The sequence below is a fragment of the Lithobates pipiens genome, unplaced genomic scaffold, assembly GCF_037356315.1.
Source record: "Lithobates pipiens isolate NorthernLeopardFrog02 unplaced genomic scaffold, aLitPip1_a1.2 Scaffold_3, whole genome shotgun sequence".
NCBI classification, from domain to species: Eukaryota; Metazoa; Chordata; class Amphibia; order Anura; family Ranidae; genus Lithobates; species Lithobates pipiens.
This window is the reverse complement of record NW_027507790.1, coordinates 169674344-169695656: the sequence shown is the minus strand read 5'-3', so window position 1 is coordinate 169695656 and position 21313 is coordinate 169674344. Positions and strand designations below refer to the sequence as shown.

At 46.7% G+C, this 21313-nt stretch overlaps 1 protein-coding gene across 1 annotated transcript in view; it reads right to left on the bottom strand.

The window, feature by feature from the left end:
* The window catches only part of LOC143941251 (baculoviral IAP repeat-containing protein 1-like), a 123394-nt gene that overhangs the window by 83386 nt on the left and 18695 nt on the right, over positions 1-21313 (bottom strand). Inside the window, exons 2-4 of the mRNA XM_077463291.1 lie at positions 16981-17537; positions 16769-16868; positions 13649-13730 (exon numbers count right to left, since the gene is read on the bottom strand). Coding sequence (XP_077319417.1) covers positions 13649-13730; positions 16769-16868; positions 16981-17527 — 729 coding nt within the window. The 5' untranslated portion in view covers positions 17528-17537. The remainder of the gene's footprint in view (positions 1-13648; positions 13731-16768; positions 16869-16980; positions 17538-21313) is intronic.

Below are 21313 nucleotides of genomic sequence, written 5' to 3'. Positions count from 1 at the left end.
TGTTCACTGGGTCAGTAGGGGGCTCCATGAGAGGCTCCTGGGATCCTGTAATATTAATGCGGTAGTAACATTACTACTTTTCAGTGGCCCTGAGGTAGGTTATGCCATAATTTACTAGTATGCACAGCATATTAGCACATTACGGTACACTTACATGTCAGACTGAGCCCTCCAGCACTGCGCTGTGATCAATCCAGCGGGTCCTGAGTGCTTCCAACTTCACCCGGTCCTCCTTCCGGGTTATGTACCTTTGGTCACTTGCCTTGGCCAGGCTGTGTTACTGTCACTCCCACGCATGCTCATGTGCATCCTCTCTCTCTCTCACCCCCCTCCTTTACACCTCACCCCTCTCTCATCCCCTCTGTCTCTCTCTCATCCTCCCTCTCTCTATTTAATTTAATTTGTTATAACAAAAAATTGTTTGCAGATTTATTTATTTATTATAAAAATCCCTACCAAAATCCTCAGCACCAGGCCCATGATGTCCTTAATCTGGCCCTGCTGATAACAGTAAAAACCTGAACGTGGTTCTAAACCTTATTCATTGTATCCATTAGTAAAAAGTATATTACCACTATTTAATTCAGTAAAGTGTAAATATCACCGTTAGCCCTCTTGTGTATAAAATTTAGGCTCTGTTCACACGAGTGTGATTTCTCCTGTGTCTGCTGCCACGCTGCAATGCACAACGATGGAAATCACATTATTCTCTGTGATGCCTGTTCATATCAATGCATAGCGCAGTTTGATTTTTAAAAATGTGCAGATCAGTGGTGGCTGGTGCTCCATTTTTTGTGGGGGGGAACAAACCACCCGCCACCCACCCACAGTCCCAGAACTACTCACCCCTTGGATGCAGCTGCTCTGAGTCTGAAGCCCGGGGGGCTGATACTCTCTAATTAAGCAAATAAGGCAGTCGCCTAAGGCCTCGCACTCACAGGGGCCTCGCGACCCCCTAATTGAAGAGCCACCTCTGCTGTCAACAATACCCAGCAGCGGGTTAACATTACCTGTGAGCTCCAGGACCAGGCAGTGGAGAGAGGGAAAGGAGCTGTGGCTGTGTCCTGTGGAGGAGGCGGGCCAGTGCTGTGTTATCTGGGGGGAGGATAAGGGGAGGAGATTCCAGCAGCCGGAACAAAATGTTAACACAATTCCTGCTGCTCCCTAACTGTCAATCAGTGGGGGGGGGGGGGACCAGGGTTCCAGCTGCAGGGAGGCACAGCTACCACGCCACAACCCTTTTATGCAGCCAGCTACCACCAGCATGAGAGAGCCAACCCCCCCATCCCTGCTCCTGCAGCATTCCTCAGCCACAGACTGGCCTTTATATCCACCCCCTGTCCCATCCCCTCTGCTCCCTTCCTCCTGATCATCAGTGTCACTAACAGTAAGAACAGCTCAGTCCTGTGCCAGTGTGCCCCCCTGTGATTGGCAACCCCTGATCCCTCCTTCTGCCCTGCCCTTACCCCCACCTATGCAGGGCTCCACTGGGGGGGGGGGGGGGGTTAGGAGATCCCAGTCCAGTGCTGATCCTCAGCCATAGTGGGCCGGGTGCTCAGCATCCTGCGCTGCCAATGCTGATTGGCTTCTCTGCTGCTATCTCCTTCACTGACACCAGCAACGAGATAGAGAACGCTGACACCAGCACCGAGATAGAGAACGCTGACACCAGCACCGAGATAGAGAACGCTGACACTAGCACCGAGATAGAGAACGCTGACACTAGCACCGAGATAGAGAATGTTGACACCAGCACCGAGATAGAGAACACTGACACCAGCACCGAGATAGAGAACACTAACAAAAGCACCGAGATAGAGAACGCTGACACCAGCAAGGAGATAGAGAATACTGACACCAGCACAGAGATGGAAAGCACTGACACCAGCACTTTAAAGCTCTTAACATACATTTATAAAGTAAATTTTTTTATCGCTTGAATTATTTTACCCATTATGGGCATGAGTGGGGCCTCAAGTCTAGGTTTTGCCTAAGGCCTCACAAAGCCTAGAGCCAACTCTGCGATACCAGCTCCATCGCGGTTACTCCATTCTTCGGGTATCCTGTCCTGGCCCTGGGCTGGCTATGGGCTCCATCATAAGACTAGCAGCAAAGCCTCTCACCCCCCATGGCACTGCAAGCTAAAGGCCTTTGGATGTCCCCCTCTGCTCACTCTGGGGGATTCCCTGACCGGTTTGCACATGGAGATCCCTCCTGCCAGACCTGAGCTATTGACAGGAAATAAGGCTGCTGGGCTCCCCGCAGCACTGCCTACTTCCCTCTCCTCCTCGACGGCCAATGCGGTTGCGTCTCCTCTCGGCAAATTAAATCTTACGACCCGCTTTTTGAACAGTTGGGAAGAGAAACACGAAGACAATAGCGAACATTAATTCGCTACTGTCGCACAACTGGGTGGGTTTGGGGCGCAGTGCTCTGTGCTCCAAACCCACCCTTTTTTAAGCCAATTAGAGCCTCTGGCTCTAATCACGTGCTTAAAAAAAAACAACACATTGAAATCCATGTGTCTGGCACTCTGTACATTAGGGGCCAGGGGCATGAATTGGGGGGGGGGGGGGGGGGGGTGGCACCCCTGGGCCCTGTATATACGGGCCACCATGGGTGCAGATGCTTCTCTTGGTACAGCATAGTGCATGTTTCGGACACATAGACTTCAATGGGAGAATATGCAAAAATGCCTGACAAAAGCCTTTGTTTTCGATGTCCACCAGCCACCGGTGATTCTTCCCCGCAGTGACAGATTGGGGATCTGCCTAAGCTAAGCAGGAAGAAGGATCTGTTGTTTCCTCAGTCACACAGTCCCCCATACTGTTAGCCTTTGTACACACGGTTGGAAATTTCCGAAGGAAAATGTCCGATCGGACCGCGTTGTCGGATATTCCGACCGTGTGTGGGCTCCATCTGACTTTTTCCGTCAGAATGTCCGACCATCAAAGTTTGAGAGCTGGCTATAAAATTTTCCAACAACATGATCCGATGCGCGCCAATTCTGATCGTGTGTAGCCTAGTCCGACGGACAAAGTGCCACGCATGCTCAGAATAAATTCTGAGACGGAAGCGCTCGGTCAGGTAAAACTACCGTTCGTAATCGATATAGCACATTTGTCACGCTGCAATGTTAAAAATTGTTTAATGCAGCGCATTCTCTTTTTCTTTATAATGCTACAAGAATGACGTTTTTTTGCTGCTCATATTCACACACACTTCTCCAAAATGTATTTCTTTATTCTTTTTCCTCATTTCATGAATACAATATTTTAATTTGTCAGATCTCCCCAATCATTTTAGATTTTTTTTTTCTGTACATTTTGTGGTTGGTTTTTTAATCAAGATCTCCTTTTATGACATTTTGCTCATCTTCGTAATTTTTTTGGTGTGTTTTGTGTGTCAACTTACCACAACATCATTATTATCTTTTTATTTTATTGTTTTATTTTTTCTCTAGGATGGTTGTTTGGTGTTGGTGACCCTTGTTTTAATTTTACTTTGTATTTTTGAAATGTACCGTATATACTCGAGTATAGGCCGACCCGAATATAAGCCGAGGCCCCCAATTTACCCCCAAAAAAACTGGCAAACTTATTGACTCGTGTATAAGCCGAGGGTGAGACATGCCTGTCCATCCCTGTGTGTGTGTCCGTCCATCCCTGTGTGTCCGTCCATCCCTGTGTGTCCGTCCATCCCTGTGTGTCCGTCCATCCCTGTGTGTCCGTCCATCCATCCCTGTGTGTGTGTGTGTCCATCCATCCATCCATCCCTGTGTGTGTGTGTGTCCATCCATCCATCCATCCCTGTGTGTGTGTGTGTCCATCCATCCATCCATCCCTGTGTGTTTGTGTCTCCATCCATCCATCCATCCCTGTGTGTGTGTGTCTCCATCCATCCATCCCTGTGTGTGTGTGTCTCCATCCATCCATCCCTGTGTGTGTGTGTCCATGTGTGTGTGTGTGTGTGTGTGTGTGTGTGTGTGTGTGTCCAGCCTACCTGTGTCCCGAGCCTGTGTCCCGAGCCTCCGTCCCGTGCCTTGCCTCCTTGCCTCCGTCCCGTGCCGTGCCTTGCCTCCGTCCCGTGCCGTGCCTTGCCTCCGTCCCGTGTCGTGCCTTGCCTCCGTTCCGTCCCGTCCCGTCCCGTCCCGTGCCGTGCCGTGCCTTGCCTTGCCTCCGTCCCGTGCCTTGCCAGGATCGCCGCTCTTCGTCGGCGCCTCGGCGGCCATTCTAAAATTCAAAAGCCGCGCCTCCGCCTTCGCCTGTGATAGGCGGAACACTGAATTTCCCAGCAGCCTGTGTTCCGCCTATCACGGACATCGTCTCATCCTCGTCCGTAGTACGAGGATGAGCGGATGTCCGTGATAGGCGGAACACTGACTGCTGGGAAATTCAGTGTTCCGCCTATCACAGGCGAAGGCGGAGGCGGAGGCGCGGCTTTTGAATTTTAGAATGTCCGCTGTCTGTCTGCTCGACACGCTGATCGAGCAGGCAGACAGCGATGACTCGAGTATAAGCCGAGGGGGGCACTTTCAGCCTCAAAAAAGAGGCTGAAAATCTCGGCTTATACTCGAGTATATACGGTACCTGCCTACTCACAAATAAACTGTCCGTTTTGAAGTAAAACACATAGGCAAGTATTTCTTGAAAAAAAAAAAACCTTTATTTGGGTGGCATAAACAAATAAAGAGGGAGGCAAGCGCTGGAGAAACTGGGGAAATTAGTGAAGCCTTTGGCCCCCAGGGCACACATCAACTATTTAAAAGCAAAAATTGGTGGCCTAAGGAGTACATATCTGAGGGAGAACAGTCTGGTCCAGAAGTCCAAGAAACCTGGAACAGTAGCAGGTAACATCTATGTCCCCAGGCTGTGGTCATACAAGAGGCTGCATCTTCTGTCAGACCAGACTGAACCCAGGTCATCACTCTCTGGTCTTCCTTCCACTCTTCCTTCCAGGCTGTGGCTGTGGTGCTGGAGGTGTGGCAGAAGGAGGAGGAGGAGGAGGAGCATGGTCCAAGTCACACAAGTGTGTTGTTTGTGTGATTTGGCCCTTCAACCCCTCTAAATGAGTTTGCATAATTAGCTCCTCACACATGAGGTGTTGCCCCTACTCCATTTGCTGAAGTTTGCACACAGCCAAGGCAACAAAGGCCTCTTGATATGTGGGGGTGGCTTTGAGGGCCGCAGAAGCCTCCCCAATTAGCTTGAGAGCAGACTCCTCCACATTCCCCCTCCTTTCTGACCCTTTTGGTTGGAAGGTGGAGGAGAGGGACTTGGGATTGAGTCAAGCCCACCTCTTGGCTGCCACTTACCCCTGCCTCCTCCTGGCTGCCACATTCCACAGCCACCTTCTGGCTGCTGCATTCCACACCCTCCTCCGGGCTGAGGTCTTCCTGTGTATGAAAAAGGGACATAGTTGTAGTTTTTGGTTCATCAAACACACACAATTTTCAGCTCTTGACTGTTGCAAATTGTTAACGAATAGAAAAGACTATCTTTCTGAGCCCAGCATTTTTCATTCTTGGCACAAATATTTTGGCCACCACTGTCGATTGATATGTAAAACACTTTCTAAAATCAGCAATTAGTGAGCAAAAATCAAGTTAACATCATTCATTTTTACTCCAAAATATGTAGAACAATACTATACCTGGCTCAAGCTGGGCTCCTCCACACCTTCCTGACTGGAAGGCCCAGGTTGGGCGTCAGAAGCCTCAGCAGGGGTGGAATGAAGCATAGAAGTAAGCGTGGAAGGAAGAGTAGAGAGGGATTCCTTGACCTTAGCCTGGTCTGACAGAAAATGCATCCTCTCATAGTCCCACAGCCTGGGGACATAAACTTCATCTGCTGCAGCTCCAGTTTTCATGGACTCCAGCGCCTTCCTGCACTCCCTCAGATATGTACTCCTCAGGCCACCAATTTACGTTCTTAAATAGGTGATGTCTGCCCTGGGGACCACCGGCTTCACAAACTCTAGCAGTTTCTCCATCGCTACCTGCCTCTTTAATTTGTTGCTGTAGTGGGGATGTTTAGCTTGCCACAGACAGGGCAGCTCCCTGCACTTGTCGATGAACAGAGGGAGAAATCTGTGGTCGTTAAACCCATCCATATTATTATCTGCAAGACACAACACGAGACAAACCCTAATGTCAGGCTAAACTCTCCTAATCTTGTCCCAATATAGGCCTCAATCTAGAAGCAGTATAGGCTAGTGATGTACCAAGATAAAATTGTACCTTCGTTTGAAGGATCGGCATGTCAGCTGCTCCCTCTGCTCACAGATCGTAAATACGACACACGAGTGTTGTGTTTTATATACAGTGCGCATGCGTGAAACTCTGCCCTCCCCTGACGTTCTTTCTAGTCTATTCCCCGCCCCTTCTCTTTCAGAGCAGTGGGGAGAGCACATGGCGGAGACACAGCAGGGGCATGATAATAATTCCACTAACGAGGAGGAGGATGAGGAAAGCCCGGAGCCAGATACATCCTGATGCCGGAGGAGAAGATTTAAGGTCTCAAATATGTCTTTTGGAGAGATGTTGGAGATGGTGGACATATTGAAGAGGAACGACTATGATGGGAAGCATGGACCTTACCCAAACCCAAATGTCAGAAAGGCCAAGATCATGACTAAATTTGTGAAGAGTCTTCAGAAGAATTTTGGGGTACGACGATCCAAGGATCAACTGAGAAAACGCTGGTCAGACCTGAAACTGAGGGAGCACGATCAGTACAGAAGAATCAGGTGAGTTCTTAAAAAAAAGTAAGTAGTTGTCGTGTGTTCATATTATTATTATTGCTTGCATACTGCTCCATGTGCTTTGATTTAATGCTGTACAGTTTAAAATGGCCACTTTCCTGTTCATGGGTTGAATCATTCGTAATAAACATTGTTCGTTAGCCCACTCCAAAGACGATGTTTTGGCAAGTTGCATTTGACTACATTTGTTCACACAACAGGTAAGTATTCCAGCTTTAGAAAGTGCCAAAAATAATGTTTTCACCTTTGAACTCTGCCAAAAAACACAAAACTTCCAAGCATTGTTTCATATTCCTATTTCTGCCCTCAAATATCTGTGTGCCAAATATTCCTTGTTTACATTCTCATAGGGGAGAGAAGACTCGGGACGTCTGAGGACACCAGGGACTCCACACCTCCCAAAGAAGGGGAAATACCAACACCAGAAGCAGAGGAGGAGGAGGAAGGAGAGATTGTAGAGATTGGCGAAATTGGCACCACAATAGATGAGTGTCTGAGACCACAGCTTCTGGTAAGCTAATCAATGTATGCCTGCATATATATAATACACTGTGTTTTTTTTTTGTGTTTTTTTAGGTGATGTGGATGTTGTGGAAGAAGAATCGCATTTTCGCATAATCGCAGTGAAAGTGCCCAAATTCTCATTGGGGAGATAATGGGGTGCAATATTCAGAAAAACATCAATGATGTTCAGCAAAAAATTAAGAACATCATTGATGTTTTAGGGAGAATCTGAAACACCCAAAACTAGCTAGCATCCATTTAAATTTTTCCAAAACACTTTTATATTTTTCGAAAAGCCAAATTTGGAAGATGCACACAGTGTGTCAACATGTGCTATCTCCCATCATGGGGGATCAATGTACGCGTTTTGTGGGTGCAACCCCTTCCTTGCTACTAAAGTGGCTGAGATGAAGGGGTTGCACCCCCAAAACACGTACATTGGTCCCCCATGATGGGAGATAGCAAATTTTGACATTAGGCATGGGATCAGGAGGAAAATGGACACTTTTTGGTTCACAATTTGTGTGCATCTTCAAAATGTGGCTTTTACAGGAGTGGCACCCCATCTGATGAAGGCAATATCAGCACGGTTTGTACATACTAATGTTGTATATTGTCTTCACTTTTCAAAGTTAAACTTTGTAAGTTCCTGTGTTCTGTATGATATGCTTTGATACATGCCTGTTTACGCAAAAATGCCAAGTTAGAAAAATGTTAACAAAAATAATGTTTTATATACACCAAATATCTTGGTTTGTTGTAAAACCCTTTTCTAAAAACGCACATGTGAATGAACTTTGAGTAAAAAGTTAAATTAGCACTAATGTGTGGCTTCCTTTTTCAATGGGCAAAAGCAGTATTTGTAGTAAAAGTTGTTGTTTTCTGTGACAATGGGTGTTATTTACTAAAGGCAAATTCACTTTGCACTTCAAGTGCAGTTTCAGGTGCACTTGTAGTGCATAGTGGATTTGTCTTTAGTAAATAACACCCACAGTGCTTTTTAAATTTCCACAATCACGCCATTTTCATGACCCCACATATTTCTGCCATGGTGCTGAAAATTAGCAATATTTTTGTCAGTAATGCATTACATACATTAACAACAAAAACAAGGTGAGTGTGGAGCAGACCCACAGCATAATAAGATTATCTGAAGAAGAGACTGTCACCTCATCTCGCACAGCAATTGGGTTTGCACTGTTGTAGAAAAAGGCCCTAAAAAAACACAAAAAAAAACTAGGAGACACCTAAAACAAAGCCAAGCAGTAAATGAAAACAAAGATTATTGCAGTTTGAAAGAAAAATGTATTAAAAAAATGCCTCTCAGACACTGTCTGGCATATCAATAGCCCCACTACCCACAAAGTACTCCACATATCTTGTTCTGACCTCGCGGGCGCTTTGGGGGGGGCAAGCCAGGATGGTCAGCTTCAAGGGCCATCATGTTGACATTTTCAGGCAAGTCTGCATCAGGCCCAATTGAGCCCACATAGTTTGCTGAGTGTTTCTTCAAAAAATTGTGCAGAATGCAGCACAAAAGCACAATATGATTGAGTTTATATTCTGCCATGTGTATTGGAGTCAAAAATAGGCGGAACTGGCTGGCCATTATCCTGAAAGTGTTCTCCACTACTCTTCTGGCTCTGGCCAGCCGGAAATTAAAGATTCTCTGGTCTGGGGTGAGGGTCCTCATTGGGAAAGGCGGTTTGCCAGAGCAAACACCTCATCCGTGATGAAAACAAAGGGGGAGTCCTTCCACATTGTCCTCTGGAGGTGGCAAGCCCAGACTGCCACTCTGGAGACACCAGTAGAACTCCGTCTGCGCAAACACTCCACCATCCGAAATCCACCCATTTTACCCACATCCACATACAGGAAGTCATATGTCGCTGACACCACCGCCAACATCATGATACTATTATACCCCTTGTAATTATAATAGTAGGACCCAGAGTTGGGGGGAGGGATGATGCGGACGTGTTTCCTGTGAATTGCACCTCCACAATTGCGAAAGTCCCAACGGCTGGCAAAGTGGGAGGCCACAGTCTGCCATTCCTGTGCCGTTGAAGGAAACTGTGGAGTCAAACAAGAATTTTTTTTTGTCATTTTGCACATCAACATTGCAAGCAGATTAGACACAAACATTTATGGCCAAGATCAGTATAACTTATTTGGAAATGAGTGTTTAAAACCAAAAGTATAAGGTCCCCTTATCAGATTCCTCATCCCCCATCTGATGGCCCATTGCAAAAAATTAGGGGGGGGGGGGGGTGTTTTGTACAGGTAACCCTCTCCACTTCATTGAGAGCTGAATGCATAAATAATGTGTGATACTTTGGCCAGCCCCTCCTTACTTGCACTACACTAAGGAACAAATGGAAGCACATTTTTACATTGTGCTATTACCTATCAAGATAATAATAGGAGAAAAAAAACTTTAAACAGTAGCATTATAAAGTATTGAGGCAGGCCCTTGCACTACATGCTTTGGTGAATTCATCCATAAATCTGACCACAAAAGAGGTAAGTAAAGTGTGTACTGGGTTTGACAAAGTTAGCAGATAGAGGATTGCTATCAGCTGACCTAGCAGTTGGGGGAGGGGGGTTCCTAATGAGTTTGGACCACCCCAAAAAAAAACCTCTGGCACTCTGCATGAATTTAAGCACACACATAACATTTAAACACATTTTAGGGGGTGTTTAGGGGAAAGCAATACTATTGAGCTGACAAAATACATTGCTAAGTTAAAGCTATAGGTTTATGGGTACAGAAGAGCATGCCGGTGAGGTTAGTGAAGGCAAATATGCAGGAAGGACAAAAAAGGAACTTTAAAAGCTTCCAGCATGCATGAGGACAAAGGGGCACAGCATATCAATTACAGCATATTGCAATCATGGTAGTTAGGGAATGAGGAAAGAAATACAATACATTAGCAAACATTAAATACATAGAATGTGATAATAAAGGAGAAAACTTACCTTAATATATTCCTTCTGCAGGACCTGATTGATGGCAGAACAGGTCTCTGGAATAATGATCCCCAGAGCCTGGGGGGAGATGCCTGTCGAGAACTTGAGGTCCTGAAGACTTCTCCCTGTTGCCAAGTACCGCAACGTGGCGATGAGCCTCTGCTCAGGAGTGATGGCTTGCCGCATGCAGGTATCCTGCCTGCTGATATAAGGGGTCAGCAAAGCCAGCAGATGGTGAAAAATGGGGTCCGTCATTCGGAGATAATTCCTGAAATCATCAGGATTATTCTACCGGATCTCACAAAGCAAAGGCATGTGCGCGAATTGGTCACGCTGGAGCAACCAATTCTTGCTCCATGAACTTCTCCTCGCCCTGCTCATGGACTGGGCTTGTGTCAAAGCTAAAAGCCCATCACCAAGCCCCTGCACAGCACGAACTCTACGACGAGTATGTACACGAAACATGGCTTCAAAACGGTCGGCTGGTCAGAACGGACAACAGAAAGCACCAATAAACAGCAAGGCCTGAAAGAACGAACTGAAAAACAGAAATGAGTGGACAATAAGCACTGGAAATCAAAGTGTAATATACCAAGATATAGTCCGCAATGACCAACAAATGCGAACTGACTACATGCACTGATAAGCAGATACGCACCGACAAGCACAAACTGAAGAGCAGTAACGATCTGAAGCACAAATCTGAAAAGCGCGAATCATCTCTAATCAAACACAAGATCAGCAGAAGGAGCCCAAAGGGTGCCGCACGCGGTGCTGAACTTCCCTTTACTAGTCCCATTGTACGTGGTTTACGTCACTGCGTTCTTGACGACCGGAGATTCCGACAACTTTGTTCCGACCGCGTGTATGCAAGACCACTTCCGGACTAGATCCATCGGAAATTATCCAACTACATGAATACATTTGTTTTTTTTACATTTTGTTTATTTTGGAAATGTTTTATAGCAGAAAGTAAACCTTTTTTTGTATTTTTCAAAATTGTAGTCTTTTTTTTTGTTTGTAGGAAAATAAGGACATCAATTTTGTTTGGGTACAGCGATGCACGACTGTGCAATTGTCACTTAAAGCGACGCAATGCCGTATCGCAAAAAAAATGGTCAGGAAGTGGGTAAATCCTTTCAGAGCTGAAGTGGTTACTCATCAACCATGTGAGTTGCTAAATGTTGCACCTTCATTAAATATAACCATATTGCTAGACTTGGGGCGCCTCTCTTCTCTTTTATACTCTGTTGTGACATGACGTTACTTGTATATCAAGACATCACTTCAAGTCAAATTTTATTAAAACATTTTGCTTGTCTTGCAAAATGCTCTCAAACCAAGTGTAGCACCGGTACTCCTGATGAGTACCGTATATACTCGAGTATAAGCCGAGATTTTCAGCCTCTTTTTTGAGGCTGAAAGTGCCCCCCTCGGCTTATACTCGAGTCATCGCTGTCTGCCTGCTCGATCAGCGTGTCGAGCAGACAGACAGCGGCCATTCTATAATTCAAAAGCCGCGCCTCCGGCTCCGCCTTCGCCTGTGATAGGCGGAACACTGAATTTCCCAGCAGCCTGTGTTCCGCCTATCACGGACATCGTCTCATCCTCGTACTACGGACGAGGATGAAAGGATGTCCGTGATAGGCGGAACACAGACTGCTGGGAAATTGTGTTCCGCCTATCACAGACAGGGAGGCGCAGCATTTGAACAGGGGAATGGGCGCCGACGAAGAGCGGTGATCCTGGGACGGGACCGGATGGAGGCTCGGCTCGGGACGGGACCGGACGGAGTCTCGGGACGGGACGGGACCGGACGGAGGCTCGGGACGGGACGGGACCGGACGGAGGCTCGGCTCGGGACGGGACGGGACCGGATGGAGGCTCGGGACACAGGTAGGCTGGACACACAAGGCCACACACACACACACACACACACACACACACACACACACACACACACACACACACAGGGATGGATGGATGGATGGACACACACACAGGGATGGATGGATGGATGGACACACACACACACAGGGATGGATGGATGGATGGACACACACACAGGGATGGATGGATGGATGGACACACACACACACAGGGATGGATGGATGGATGGACACACACACAGGGATGGATGGATGGATGGACACACACACACACACAGGGATGGATGGACACACACACACACAGGGATGGATGGATGGATGGACACACACACAGGGATGGACAGGCATATCTCACCCTCGGCTTATACACGAGTCAATAGGTTTCCCAGTTTTTTGGGGGTAAATTGGGGGCCTCGGCTTATACTCGGGTCGGCCTATACTCGAGTATATACGGTATGCGCTATGTCTGTAAATTTAGTTTTTTCCCTAGACTTTAGTTGAGTCTTGGGGTTAATTGTTCTAAATTATGTTTTGGCATCAGTTTGGCTGGGGTGTATTAAGGTTCTGCCTGGTCATAGGTGGGGTTTGCACCTGTGAGAGGCATTAGAACAGAGTCTGGTTGGACGCATTGGGTACCAATCTCTCTCCCTGAGCCAATCAGTGGGCGCGTTTGTCTCGCTGTGTATTCCGGGAGAGGGTACTTAAGGTGCTGAAGTCACAGAAGTCCAGAAGTCCAGAAGTTGTTGCTGACTCCGTTGTCCTGGTCCTCCTGATCAGCCCCCAGAGGCCCTCGTGGCCTGGGTGCGGATCCATCCCTTTCCGAGCCTCGGAACTGGATAGTTCGAGGCACAGTAACTATAAGGGGGATTCTAAGGTGTTCCAGTGCCGTCTCGGGTTTGGAGAGGCCCAGCAACTCTGCATGCAACCAGGGGAGGACTCTTCAGTAAGAGGGGCGCGCACAAGGCTGGCTGCTTGGTAAGAGCCTGGAAGCTGAGCTGTTATGGCCACTAATTGAATCCACATTTTTATAACCAAGTTTGTGGCAGAGACTTTGCTAAGCTAAAATCACTTGTTGGCTGCTAGATCCACAAACAAGGATTTATCCAACAGTTAAAGAATCCAGTTGCGAGTGGCTATTCCCTGGATTATGCAAAGGGAGACTTTTATTGACGTCAGCAGTTCCAATGTACCTGAGCTATTCTTCATCCTCATACCCTCTGTTCCTAACTGAGAGACTGTGTTTTGTTCAACTGTTTTATGCAAATAAAAACCCAGAAAAGAGGTTCAAGTGTCGGTCTCTAAAGTTACTGGGCCATCAACCCTGGGAACCCCTAGACAAGAACAATGAGTTACGAGCTGGAGGAGGTAATCGGTAAGCCCAGAAGAAAAAAAACAGCCGCTCCTTCGGGGGTCAGTGCTACACAAGGTTTTTCTGTATATTTAAAATCTCAGAGTTCTCAGGCTCAAAGATGCACAGTCACCAGCACTATCAGCAGGCTACTAACATACCAGATTATATTTACCTTCAATCCAGCAAATCCACAATAATTTGCCATATATTGCTCAATTTCATCCTTGGTTTTTTGGCTCTGGAGAAATAAACACCTGTTTAAGAAAATACAGGATTACAATACATTTATCTGTTCGCTTTCTACCAAACCCTGATATTTCAGTATATATTGGCTGTGCTTTCCTGAATCATCCACTGGCTATTTATCTTTCAGGGACACCAGCAGTACAATAGTTACCTGCTATGGTATCTTAAAGTGGAATTAAAGGCAAAACTTTGGATTTTTATTTGTACAGAGTAAGGGATTGTTATAAGCCCTGTCAGGCTCCCATTAGGGAGATTCCCCTTCACTTTCTGTTCCATAGTTAAAGCAGAAAGGGAGAGGTATCCCTCCAAAAGTGAGGGAATCCCTGGTTGTCACCACTAGAAGATTTCCCCTCTATTCCTGTTCTGGTGACAACCCAAAATTCGAGATTTTCTTTTACTTTCATTACCTGTGATAACAGGACAAATAAAGAGGATCAATCCCTCTAAGGAGGGCACTGGCAGATGTTCTAATCCCTCTCCAATCTGTCCAAAACTAAACAAAAAGTTTGCCTTTTCAGGATACTTTAATAGTCCTTTGGTAGCATTCTGCCACTGTAGATCTCAATTACATAAAACAAGTAATCCAACAAGTAGAACAAGCCCCCGATCGGATAGATTTAGAAGAGAAGAGACCCCAACAGAAGCCACTGAGTTATTTAACTGAAATACTTGCTTTCAGGATATGGGGAATGCATTCAAAATGTATTTATGATGCATTTTCGAAACATTTAAATTATGTTCATGATTTGGTCAAGGTACATCTGTACTATATTTACAATGCATTCAGGATGCATTCACATTAAATCGCTATTGATTTCTATACAGGAAAAAATGTATGCCCAATGCAAGTTAACACTACTCAACAGGATCCTATTCTAAGCTTCAACAAATATCCTTCTAAACTGCTTCACAAATCCTAGTCAAAAGTGAAAACGATTGGAATTTTAACAGAATATTTACATTGGATCTGCATGTAATGTATGTGGTTTATAATTCATCATTGTTCTCAGAAAACAGAAAATTGTATCAAATACTTATCGTAATTTTCCTTTCTTGACCCCAATTCATGGCAGCATACAAATGATATAGCTCCATCCCTATCACCACCCAGAGGATGGGAGATTTAAATCTAGAAAAGTCGGACCGAAGGCAACTTCCCCCATTCTCTGTATAAGGCTGGGTTCACACTGATGCGGCCATGGGTAACAGCAGGGGGTCCGGTGCGTTCCTGTTCACTGATTCATGTGTGAATCAGGTCCAAATTTTTGCCTGAATTCTCACCTTAGACAAGGCCAAAGATGCACAAAACCCTTTTCAAATGTGAACCGCGGCCACCCTGGAGCTTTGTGAACCGGATCCAATGAGAACCGGTCACACTCTCCTGTTATGCGATTGGATGCAGGGAAATCCGCATCCAATTTGCATCAGTGTGAACCCAGCCTAAAACACAAGATTAAAAGAGGGAGGATTTGTATGCTGCCATGGGTTGGCATCAGGAAAGGAAAATTACAGTAATTTTCTGTTTTCCTGATGCCAACATGGCAGCATACATATGATAAATAACAAGCTAAACAGGGAGGGTTCCTGCTGCAAATTAAATTTTTATCGACAATGTACATGAAGAATGAGGGAGGCCATTCTCTGTCAGACTTTTATCGATTTAAATAGGTCCTGTGGGTGGTGATGGGGCGGAGCTATGTATGCCACCATGTTGGTGTCAGGAAATACTCATAGAGCAGAACTTCACTTAAAATGTACAATACGGCCGATTCTCTTTCTACCCCAGCCTGTAACTGCATTGGAGTTTTTTTTTTGGGGGGGGGGGGGGTGAGTGCTGTTTTTTGTCTAGGCAAGGATGAAATTTCTTGTCCCATCCCCTTCCCCATCCACTGCCTCTCTGGGACACATAACACTTCTGAGTTGATCTTGCACATGTGCTGTGAAGAGTTGGCTGTGATTCCTGAGGATTTCAGAGCAAGCTCACAAATCCAAGATGGCAGCGCCAGGAACCCCTCAGCGGTAAAAGGAATTGACCATGGAAAGACAGCACATAAATCTATGAACTGGTAAGCACCTGATTTTTAAAAGTCAGCAGCTACAGTATTTGTAGCTGTTGACTTTTCCTTTTTAGGCCTCATGTACACTGCAGCTGCTAAACAGACATTTAGGAGCAGTTGGTCATTTTTTTCAGCAGTCCCTGAACTCTCCTCACTATTATCTTATGTGTACATGTACACATAGTAGGTTAGAGGCAGTTGAGGTTACAGAGGCTTTTTTTTGCTTGTAAACGTGTGTTAATGGTTCTCTATGAGAGCCATCTTAACTGATCTGACTTTCAGCCCATTGATTAGAATGAAAATCGCCTCCAAGTTGGATCATCATGATCCGACTTGTGGTGTGATTGTGCTCTGAGGATCTTGAAGAGGAACCCCACGCCAAAATGGTCCCCCACCAGGTCCATTACAGGCCCTTAACATGGGGGTAGGTGCTTTGGAGTGGGGGGGGGGGGGCGCAGAGCCAACCACCCCAACCCTGGTTGGTTTTTGTGGGGGTCTGCAGGCAGGGGGCTTATCAGAATCTGGAGGCCCCCTTTAACAAGGGCCCCCAGATCCAACTCCCCCATCTGAATGAGCATGGGACACACTGTACCCCTACCCATTCACCCAAAAAAAGCAGTGTAGTGTAAATAAAAACGAGATGGTTTTGAAAAGTCCCTTATTAATAATCTTCCTCTGGTCTTCTCCCTCCGGTGTTCTTCCTCTGATCTTCTTCCTTCAGTTTTCTCCGGTCATGAGAAAAATATGAAGACTGCCATTGCTGACCTCATATTATTACAATCTCAGTTATCCTTCTGTCTTGCTGATTCCTGTATGCTTCTTATGACTTTAAGGAGCTTGTATAGAGTAAGGTGAAGCTTCAATAAAATGATTGGTAAACTTTGGATAATGCTATTATTAAGGTTTGGCACACTGGCAGACAGTGTCTAGGGGGGCTGATAGTAGAAATGTATTGTTTCTTATTAATTTTAGATTTTTATGCAACTTACTCAGGAAACCATTTTGCATGTTCTTTCCAAGGATCATCATTCTCCTCCCAGTTCCCCAAACATCCTCCACAGGAGAAGCACTGCACTATGTCTCTTGTACCTGCATTATTTTACATAGAAAAGAAAAATCATCATCTTTACCAGATCATTATATACTATATGCAATCTTGTAAATCAATGTATAAAAAAAATGGGAATTATGGAGCAATTACCAGTGAAGAAAAACCCAGCTTGTGAAAGAGCAGAGCGCTCTACTAAAGCATAGACAGGCCAGCCAGAGAATGACTGTAACCTGGTTTGCTCATCTTCCATAGCTTCCCTGTGGCTGGCCTGAAATGTGTTAAGCTGCACACGGACTTCATACTTTGATATATTCCCAACATCATTGCCCTTAACAAATTCACAGTTGAGGTTAAATTTTCTGTGCTGGTCTATTGGGGTAAAGTATAAAAACTGCTGGCAGAGTACCAATCCACAGCAGAAGCACTGACAACTGTTCTCTAGGCCTGTGCGAAAAAATCCTGCACGTGCGATCTCTTTTGGAGACCAACTGGACAAAGGATCTTGAGCCAAAACACTCTTCAGCCTTTTTAATTCACTTCTCATGGAGTAGTTGGATCCTCTTGGCAGCTGCTCTCGTATTTTCCTGTGTTTTTTTTCAGCAAATTGGACAGATTTGCTTACATCCATATGAATTATAGATGGTGGTAAAGAAATGTTGTGAGGTGACTCAAACTCGGATATATTTATCAGGTCCATTCGTTTAAGCCTGCAAGATAGGTTAAAAAAGAAGTTAGAAGTTTTTAAATGATCATTATAATTGTAGAGGGGAGCTTCCCTCTCTGTTGTGTATATTTGTAAATAGCTGTTTCCTGATGCCAACATGGCAGCATACATATGATATAGCTCCGCCCCTATATCCACCCACAGGGCCTGTTTAGCTCTATAAAAGTCTGACTGAGAGCTACCTCCCCCATTCTCCTTTTTGTCCTCAAAAGATCAACACCTACAGACAGTTACACTCAGGATAAAGCTCTTACCTGCCGACTACATCGGAGTCTGTCTGGCTTCAGACTCTCCCAGCACACAGTCCCAAATCTTAGGCTGCTAAACGCACCAACAAGGTAGGAAACCCCTTCTGGTGGTCTTTTGGGGTCGAGGTATTCTCTAATCAGAGACGGCAATCCACTTGTGGCATGCCTGCTGTGGGGTCTAGCGGCTGGGACTGCATGGCATCTGTGGCTTTTTTATGGAACTCTTTCAGGTCTGGCCTTTTTTTTATACCTTTTACTCTCTCATGTCTCCAGTGATACATTTGTTTTTTGTTTATGTATATGGGCTAAGGGGGAGATTGCGTTTGTGCAGGGGTCCCTCTAGCATTTTTCTCCCTCCTTGTCCCTGGGGCTTGCGTGCGGCTCTCCTTTCACTTTGAGCTGGCCACGGCAGCCTCAAGTGTTCCCACTCGTCTCTGAGGACCTCCGATGGCCATATTTTCGGGGGCCTAGAGATATCGGCGCATGCGCAATGGTCATCTTGGAAGGGGGGAAAGGCTTCCCTCAGATGGTGCGAACCTCCTGGATAGGAGGATGGACGGAGGGGAGTGGAGTTTCACAAAAGGCACCCTAATTAAAAGGGCACACAGGTTCAGCAATGCATGCCGTTTGATTAAGGCATCCGGACAGGCAACATCATAAAGGAGCAGCCAGAGACCAGGTAAGTCATAATATTAGGGACGGGGGATATATGTGCGGACATGTGTGTGTATGTATGTATGTATCTTTGGGGGTATATAGAAGAGGATGGATGTGTATGTTTATATATATATATATATATATATATATATATATATATATATATATATATATACAGGGCTCAAAATTTCAAGTCCTGAGCTACTAGCCAGGCCTGTATGGTTTAGGAGATATTCCCCTCGCAATGAGCTGCTGACTGCAGTGGCACATGCGCACAGGGGACTCTCGGCTGAGAGCATGGCAGACACCGGACCTTGACGGAAAGAAGTCTCCTGCTTGCATGTGTGGGAGTGACAACATCGCATCTCCGGCCACTCACAGCGCCAGAGCCGCTATACCCAGAAGAAGCGCAGAGGGAACATGTCAGCTACCTCGGCATGGATCGGGTGAGATGCCTGCTCCTCGTTCTAAGGTAAGTATTTCATAATGAGCTAGTATGCGGTGGATACTAGCTCATTATGCCTTTTGCCTTACAAGGGTATAAAAAAAGCGTCAGCAGGTTTATCATCAGGATTTTTCCAGGGCAGAAAATTACTCCTCCAGTCCTCGCAGACCCCAGAACAAAGGGCACAAATTACGCTTAAAAGAGAAGTCCAACATGCGCAGGCGGCAGTAGCGGATGCCGGCTTAGATCGCTCGGCACACTCCTGGCACATACAGCTATCTTCAGCGGCCCTCCTATCCGGCTCGTCCCAGCACAGTAACAGGATGGCGGGCACACAGTGTGGAGACATACCACATGCTCACCCGATCAACGGAAAAGACCTACGGGGGCATTTCCTACCCACCTCATTGGCCAGCCAAAGAATCCAAGATGGCGACCGGCACAAGCTCCATCCAAGCAGGGAAGGGGCAGCAGCAGCCACAGTCACAGCGGAACAGGGGACAGCCATCCACCCAAGGATCACTATGCATGGGCTCCCCCACAGCCATCCAACCCTCCGGTGAGCCGACAGACAATCCCTGTCCATCACTCATCCCTGCCAGATCCCTGTCACAGGCTTCTATACCATCTCCAAGCCCTGCTTCCCATGCTTCCTTTGCTTTAGAAAAAGATATAGCAGATATATTTCTCAGCTAGACCAGTGGCTAACATTTTGGATGTCGTTTAGACCAGGGGTCTCTAACCCCCGGGCCGCAAAGTGTGCACTATCTGAGGTGCGGCAGCGGTGAGCAGAGAGATCACGCACTTCCGCCCACACAGCCCTGCCGCTACACTGTTGGGGGTGAAGAAGGCGATCAGAGAGATGACATCATCTCCCACCACCCGCCCACATCACCGCTGTTCTGCCCACACAGCCCAGCCGGTATACTGTTGGAGGTGAAGTGGGGGAGCAGAGAGATTTCATCATCTCTCACAGCCCGCCCCGCATCACCGATGTTCTCTCTCACGCAGAACCCACCACTCTGCTGCACTGCCTCTGTGCTTAGTGACAATTTGCATTTAAGAGGCTGCATCTAGTGGCATGTGGCAATCTGCATCTGGTGGCATGTGGCAATCTGCATCTGGTGGCATGTGTCTGTGGCAATCTGCATCTGGTGGCATGTGTCTGTGGCAATCTGCATCTGGTGGCATGTGGCAAATTACTGTGGCAATCTGCATCTGGTGACATGTGGCAATCTGCATCTGGTGGCATTGAACTGTGGCAATCTGCATCTTTTTTTTTTTACTTTACAGCAGTGGCTTCTCAGTGGTCCTATTGTGGGACATTAGCTGCTGCCTATGTTTGGTTAACATTTTTTTAGATACCATACACCTGGTATCTGTTACCTTCCAGGTCATCCTGGAATTGTCGAACTTGGGACCTATTTGTATTGCACAATATTTGCTATATTTTTACTAATTGTTGGTCCATTATAAATATACATGAGGAGGGGGGTTATTTTTTGTCTTTTTTATTTTTTCGCGCCTTACAGCAGTGGCTTCTCAGAGGTCTTATTGCGGGACATTAGCTGCTGCCTACGTTTGGTTAACATCTTTAGATACCATACACCTGGTAACTGTTGCCTTGCAGGTCACCCTGGTATTGTTGAACTTGGGACCCATTTGCTTTACACAATATTTGCTATATTTCTACTAATTGTTGATCCATTATAAATGTATATTGGGGTGTTTTTTTTTTGTTTGTTTGTTCAGGAACACTTATGCCGCGTACACACGGTCAAACTGTATGACGTACTTAGTCTGGCGGAAAAGTACGCCAGACTGTCCGTCTGAATTTCCGAACGCGCTACTTGCCCACACATGGCACTTTTTGAGCGGACTAATACGGCGTACTAAGTCCGCTGTACTATCCGCCCTACTTTTGAAATGAACGGACTCGCCCACACACGCGGAGGAAAGTCCGCTCATTTCGAGCGCGTCTCCAGGTAGGCGGGGCCCGTGATGGAGACGTCGCTGGCCCCGCCGCCTGGTATGGACTTAAAGGGGAACCCCAACGCCGAAAAAAATCGGCGTGGGGGTCCCCCCCAAGTCCACAACAGAGCCTTGTCCGAGCACGCTACCCGGCCGGCCAGAAAAGGGGGGCGAGCGAGCGCCCCCCCTCCTGAGCCGTACCAGGCCGCGTACCCTCAACATGGGGGGGTGCCGCGTGGCCCCCCACCCCAAAGCACCTTGTCCCCATGTTGATGAGGACAAGGGCCTCTTCCCGACAACCCTGGCCGTTGGTTGTCGGGGTCTGCGGGCGGGGGGCTTATCGGAATCCGGGAGCCCCCTTTAATAAGGGGGCCCCCGGATACCGGCCCCCCACCCTATGTGAATGAGTATGGGGTACAATGTACCCCTACCCATTCA